General features: G+C 37.9%; 1 protein-coding gene across 1 annotated transcript; it reads left to right on the top strand.

The window, feature by feature from the left end:
- Positions 1-278: 278 nt before the first annotated feature.
- LOC104231504 (uncharacterized) lies at positions 279-1,094 on the top strand. The gene is made up of 2 exons (XM_009784516.1): positions 279-389; positions 681-1,094. Exons 1-2 carry the CDS (start codon positions 279-281, stop codon positions 1,092-1,094), a joined length of 525 nt encoding a protein of 174 aa, XP_009782818.1.
- Positions 1,095-7,442: the final 6,348 nt, after the last annotated feature.

The following is a 7,442-nucleotide window of genomic DNA, read 5'->3' on the forward strand; positions in this document are numbered from 1 at the left end:
GTTTACAAGAATTTCCAGCAACTTCTTGGAATGATGTTTATAACAAATACATCACAAAACTACGGATAGAAGAAAATACCATCATTCAGTCTCAAAAAGATGAAAGGGTGAGCTCAAGATGAGCTTAAACCGAAAAAAGGTTCAGCTAAAATAGGTACGAGCCTTACATGGGACCAGTAGGAAGAGACTTGTGTTGTAAACAGGAAAACCCAATGTACGATCACAGATTAAGAGATAAAGAATTAGGTTGATCATCAAGGTTCAGAAAAGAACGAAACATGCGAGAGACACGAGATGATGACAAGAGCTCAAAGGCAAAGATCGGCGGTTACAGTTTTAATATTAGCACCTCCGAGTTGGTAGCTGTTTTAAGGTGCATGGGAGACAAGGTACGGTGGCCAAAGGAAATGAGATCAAACCCAAACAGGAAAAATCCTGATTTTGGCATGAGTTTCACAACGATCATGGTCACAAAATGGCGGATTGCAGATTGCTGCAAGATAAAGTAGAATATTTATTAAAACAAGGATATTTAACTGAATTATTTATTGAAAAGGGAAACCAGGCATATATGAAGAATAGGCAGGAGAAGTGGAGGAGAAGAGATCAATGGCATAACATATATGGCATCGAGGAAGGTGTCAAAAATAAAAGTTACACACGGGAAACGAGTTTGACAGGTTTTGGAAGAATATAGTATTACATTTGATGATGCTGATGCAGATGGCGTGCTAACCCCGCATAATGATACACTGGTAATATCTTTACTTGTACACGACACTTATGTAAAACGAGTTTTGATTGATCCAGGTAGTTTCGTGAATATCATTCTGTTAAGAGTGGTAATCGAGATGCAAGCCAATGATAAGATGATACCTAAGGCACACACCTTGTCTGGCTTTGACAGCTCGAGCGTCGTAACAATAGGGGAGATAATACTGATGACATTCGCAGAAGAAGTGGTCAAAGATACGAAGTTTCATATGGTAGAAATGGATATAGCTTACAATATGATTCTTGACAGACCATGGATTCACGAAACGGACAATGTTCCATCTACCTTGCATCAAGTTATCATGTTTCCATCACAATAGGGGATACGACAAATCCGTAGTGACCAACAAGCTTCACGAAACATTAATTCTGTGGCATATTCAAACATAAAAAGTGACGAAAAATAGCAATCACAGAACTCAGTTGAGGACGCAGCAACACGAACCTCAATTGAAGGTGGGCAAACAGATGTAGATTCGAGGCCCGATACTATTCAAGAACCAGAAGAAAATGAAAATATCAAAACAACAATCGAGGAACTAGAAGCTGTGGTTCAATTTGTACATTGGCCAGACAGAAAAGTCTACATTGGAACCAACCTCAACCCAGAAATAAAATGTAAGTTGATTGAATTTTTAAAGGCTAACGCAGATTATTTTGCTTGGTCCCATTCAGATATGATAGGTATACCACCGAAGGTTATAACCCGCAAATTAAATAAAGATCCATCATACCAACCTGTCAAACAAAAGAAAAGGAAGCAAGGCTCCTTCAAGAACCAGGTGATTCAAGATGAGGTGAAAATATTTTTAAAAATCAGATCAATCCGCGAGGTAAAGTATCCAGATTGGTTGGCTAATACTATTGTAGTACCTAAAAAGAATGGTAAGTGGCGAGTTTGTGTAGATTATACTGATCTGAATAAAGCTTGCCCTAAAGATTCTTTTCCATTAACACACATAGATTAACTAATTGATGCTACCGCAAGGCATGAATTGTTAAGTTTTTAGATGCCTATTCAGGATATAATCAGATTAAAATGGATCCTCTAGATGAAGAAAAAACTTCCTTCATCACAGACAAGAGGACTTACTGTTACAAAGTCATGTTGTTCGGTTTAAAAAATGTTGGGGCCACATACCAAAGGATAGTCACCAAAATGTTCCAACAACACCTAGGAAAAACCATGGAAGTGTATATAGATAATATGTTGGTCAAATCACAGCAAGCAGGGGGAACATATTCAACACTTGACTGATACATTTCAGATTCTTCGCAAATTTAACATGAAGTTAAATCCTGAGAAATGTGCATTTGGCGTCTCATCAAATAAGTTCTTGGGATTTCTTGTTTCTAACCGTGACATTGAAGTAAATTCTGCGCAGATTAAAGCTATTGAAGAAATTCCGGATATACTCACGAGCAAAAAAGAAGTACAAAGGTTGACAGGAAGAATAACAGCCTTGGGCAGGTTTATTTCCAAGTCATCAAAAAATTGCTTCAAATCTTTTCAACCTTAAAAAAGCAAAACCAATTCAAATAGTCTAAAGAATGTCAACAAGCATTCAAAAATATAATGACGTACCTATCAAATCCACCATTGTTAGCCAAACCAAAAGATGGGGAGAAATTTCTAGTCTATCTTGCAGTTTCAGAAGTTGCAGTAAGTGTTGTATTAGTTCGAGAAGTCCAAGGTAAACAATCATTGATTTATTATGTTATAAAATCTTTGCTAGATGCTGAGATTCGATATTCTCATTTAGAGAAACTTGCATTAGCTTTAATTATGGCATCTAGGAAATTAAGACCTTATTTCCAATGTCATCATATTTCTGTGGTAACCTCCTACCCCTTATGTAATATATTGTATAAATAAGAGTTATCGGGTAGGTTAGCCAAGTGGGTATAGAACTAAGTGAATATGACATTACATATCAACCTAGAACTGCAATAAAGTCACAGGTTTTAGCAGATTTCGTGGCAGATTTTAGCCAAGGGATACTGTTGGAAGCAGAAAAAGAACTACAGGCATTTAACAGATCTAATTCGGGTACATGGAACTTATTTACTAACGGTTTATCAAATGTTAAAGGAGCAGGACTGGGCATTGTCCTGGTACCACCTGTGGGTGAAACCATATGACAAGCAATAAAGTGTCATCCAATCACTAATAATGAGGCAGAATATGAAGCTGTGATTGTAGGACTGGAATTGGCACGAGAGCTCAGAATAAAGCAGGTCGTAATCAAAAGCGATTCGCAGCTCCTGGTTAACCAAATGCAGGGGACTTATACAACTAGAGAAGCAAGGATGCAACAATACCTCGAAAAGGCACAAGATTTGGTCAGGAAATTTCAAACTTGGAAAGTCATGCAGATACCAAGGGAAGAAAATGCCGAGGCAGACGCTCTAGCTAACCTTGCATCCGCTGCGGAAGTAACAAATGAAGAAAATGCTTCTATGATACATTTGTTTCATTCAGTGCTCGACCAAGACAAAACGAGGTAAATTACAATAATCTAACTTGGGATTAGAGAAACGAGATTGTTAATTTTTTGCAGTATGGAATACTACCTGAAGACAAGAAAAAGGCTCAAGAACTTCACTAAAAAGTTGCTCGTTACTGTTTAAATCAAGGCAATCTATATCGAAAAATGTTCGGTGGACCTCTAGCAAGATGTCTCGAGCATTCTCAAATGGCATACGTGATGAGAAAAATACACGAGGGACATTGTGGAAATCATGCTGGAGGAAGACATAGAAAACTTTGTGGCAAAATGTGACAAGTGCCAAAGACATAGTAATAATATGCATCGACCAGCTGAATTATTACATCCGGTCGTTGCACCATGGCCTTTTATGAAGTAGGGATGGATATTGTAGGTCTATTACCATAAGGCAAAGGCAAGATAAGATTTTTGTTAGTACTCACTGACTATTTTACTAAGTGGGTAGAAGCGGGAGCTTTCAAACAGGTGTGAGAAAAAGAGGTCAGAGACTTCATCTAGCGAAACATCATATGCCGATTCGGGGTGCCAAAGGAAATCGTATGTGATAATGGACCGCAATTTATAGTTGCACAAATCACAAAATTTCTCCAAAGATGGCAAATTAAAAGGATTACCTCAACACCGTACCAACCGGTGGGTAATAGACAAGCTGAATCAACAAATAAAGTCATTATCAACAACTTGAAGAAAAGACTGGAAGAATCTAAAGGAAGTTGGCCAGAGGTACTACTTGGAGTCTTGTAGGCTTACCGAACAACAGTAAAAACAAGTACGGGAGAAACATCATTTTCACTTGTATACGGGGCTGAAGCCTTAATTCCAGTTGAGATAGGGGAACCACGTACGAGATATACTCAAGCTACTGATGAATCGAATGGAGAAGTGATGCGGGTAAACCTGGATTTACTTGAAGAAAGGAGGGAAACTGCATTAATAAGGATGGCAACATAAATACAAGTTATTGAGCAGTATTATACATGGAAAGCTCGTCTCAGATACTTTAAAATTAGGGACTATGTACTCAAGAAAGTTTTCCAATCCACGAGGGCAGCCAACGCAGGAAAGTTGAGTCCAAATTGGGAAGGGACTTACAAGATTCATGGTATCGCAAGAAAAGGAGCATACGAGCTTGAAACATTGGATGGAAATATTCTACCTTCAAATTGGAATGCTGTTCATCTAAAGAGATACTACTTCTAAGAAAAGGAAATACCAATAGTCAGGTATCCCCACTCACGATTTTTATTTTTGAATTATTAAAATTTTACTAACTATTTTAGATGATAGGCAAAAAGCTAGCCCGCACTAAATGATGAATTACCACCTGAAAGACATGTGGAAAGAACATAATTCCTGGTCTAGGGTTACAACTATTCTGATGGAAATTTAAATCGATTAAGCATTCTTCATCTACAATCGTACCTCCGAGTCCCGTATGTTTTTCCTTTTCAGGAAAAGGACCGCATGGAAGGAATAATCAAGTGCTCGAGATTTCATACTTCAAAGCTCAAACACTTGGGGGACTATATAATATACATATATCATATGTATAAGGAAGGCAAAGAAGGCTGAAACAAGTAAATTTCAAGTCAAGCCTAAAGTCTACTCAATAAATCAAGTTCAGAACAAAGTCATGAGCTAAAAATGCAAGCCTGATCCAAAAACCTGTGAAGAATACACTCGTGGATACGAATTTAAAAATCACGAATGTTTAGGTTAAAGATAGTATTTAGCCATGGGTCATAAAGAAACCCTTAGATTTTCTTTTTTGTAAATCTGTTGGAAAGAAAACAATTACGGAAGAGTAATAGAAGATATTTAAATACATGTAAGATGTTATTTAAACTTGACAAAGTTTGAATGAAAACTTTGTTATTCCAAGAAACATAGATAGAAGATATCAAAGTTATTCCAAGAAACATATGTGTTCTTATTTCTCCTTTCATAAGTTTACACCATTATGAAGTTGAGACGTCTTCTTCATTAAGTGTCGTATATAAAAGTGCCCTCTTTTATAATTCATGTTTGATTAAAAAATTCATGAAGTTAATTAAGCATTTTTAAAAGTGCAAAAAGTCAAAAGGGTAAGGCAAAACCCCACGTATTAAAAAGCAAGACCTTAGACTTATAAAAAAGCAAGGCAAATTACTAAAAGAGTATAATAGAAACTCGAGAGAATTAAGTTAAAATGAAAATTTTATAATATTAAGTAAAAAATAAGTATGAACTTAGTCATAAACTGATTGTTATTCTAAAAGCCCCGAAAAGACCTGGGGACATACTGTTATCAAAAACATAACCCCCAAATGGGACCAGGGGTAATACCACCACACATTCCACCAAAAAAAGGAGTCAAACTTCACAAATAAACTTTTACTATGGAGCAAGTTCAGAAGAAGAGTTCAAGGTATCATCAGCAACAGAAGGCTTGATTTGGTCTGAATGAGCTAGGACATCCACCGCACCAGGATCAACTTCAACATTTTCGGGAGTATCAGCCATAGGTGAAGAAAAGCTTTGGCTTTGCTGAATTTTTTCTATTGTTTCCTTAATCTTGGCTAACTCAGCATCCAATTTAAAACCTTCCTGGCTTACCTCCATAAGAGTATCATAACGCATGTTCAAAATAGCCAACTTATTTCAACAACAGTCTTGTTCTCAAGAGCCTCGTAGTCTCTTTCCCAATGGTCAATTTCATTCTTGAGCTCCCCCCTCTCAGCCAAAACAGCATCGTAAGAAGACTGTAAAGGGGCAAATGAACTCTCCAAAAACTTAACCTTGTCAGAAGACACTCAGAGATCTTCTTGGGCCTGCGTGAGTGTTTGAACAAGCTCACCAGCATAAACTTCTTTCTCATTTAGCAAAACTTTAAGGCCTCTTATCTCTTCAGTAGCTTTGGAGAGTTGTTCAGCAAAAGAAGACTCAAGGAGATTCTTATCCTTACTCGCCATGTTGGAAGAAGCTTTTTCAAGTTTCAATTTCGATGCCATGACTCTTATCACGACCCAGATTTCCCACTCTCGGGAGTCGTGATGGCGCCTACTAATGTGAGCTAGGCAAGCCGACTATTTTGAACAATTTACCTTTTCCCATTGCAATCCTTTAAAAGCAATTATGAGCATTAAATTAAAGACATCGGAATTTATAACAAGCAGAAGAAAAACAATAAAACCACTGAGTATATCCAATACAACTGTTTAAACAAGACTACCTAGAACTGGAGTCACAGCTTCACAGACGGTCTAAGAGTACTACAAACAAAGTTTGAAAGATAAATAATACACTGTTTCGGAAATACGTAAAGGAAATAGGATGAAGGGATAGAGGGATACGGCAGGGCATGCGGACGCCTGCAGGACTACTTTGGATCTCCGTATGGACTGACGGCAGCCACCTAAGCTAAGGTCCAAAAACTGCTGCTCCGGGATCTGCACACAGTGTAAAGTGTAGTATCAGCACAACCGACCTCATGTGCTGGTAAGTGCCTAGACTAACCTCGGCGAAGTAGTGACGAGGTTAGGACCGGACTACCAAATAAACCTGTGCAGTTAAATAATAAATAGCGAAAATAGAACAGTAATGTACAGTCAAGTATGGGAAGGGGAAACGTGCTGCGGGGAAAACATCAATTAAGGATAGAAAGACAACGGGTAAATAAGAGGAATACCATATCTAGTTATCAACAAGAATCAGGAATCAATAAGTGAACGGCATCACCCTTCGTGCTTTTACTCTCGTCCACACCATGTAATCAATATAATCAGCACAGAATTGTACATCGTGTGGCACGACATCACCCTTCGTGCTTTACACTCTTCCTCACAAAATCATACATGGCATCACCCTTCGTGCTTTAACACTCTCTCACCAAAATAATACATGGCATCACACTTCGTGCTTTAACCCTCTTCCTTACCCAAACAACAATTACAAGCAATAGGGCAAGGAAATAAATGAAACTACAATAAAGATCCCGGCAAGGGAACAATAGTTCAACAATCAAGTCCCGGCAAGGGAACAACATCAAACACATCAACATCCCGACAAAGGAGATAACATTAAAAGCAACAATATCCCGACAAGGGAGGCAATATAATGATTCTCTTCTCTCTTTCACTTTCACTTCACAACTTACTTCACAACTTGAGCAAATGCTCT

This window comes from Nicotiana sylvestris, chromosome 11 (genome assembly GCF_000393655.2).
Source record: "Nicotiana sylvestris chromosome 11, ASM39365v2, whole genome shotgun sequence".
NCBI classification, from domain to species: domain Eukaryota; kingdom Viridiplantae; phylum Streptophyta; class Magnoliopsida; order Solanales; family Solanaceae; genus Nicotiana; species Nicotiana sylvestris.

What these genes read in the sequence shown, in the direction of transcription:
- LOC104231504 (XM_009784516.1), top strand. Translation starts at nt 279, where the DNA reads ATGCGAGAGACACGAGATGATGACAAGAGCTCAAAGGCAAAGATCGGC. An exon ending in TAAGGTGCATGGGAGACAAG is followed by an intron (nt 390 to 680) that starts GTACGGTGGCCA and finishes CGAGTTTGACAG; the next exon opens with GTTTTGGAAGAATATAGTAT.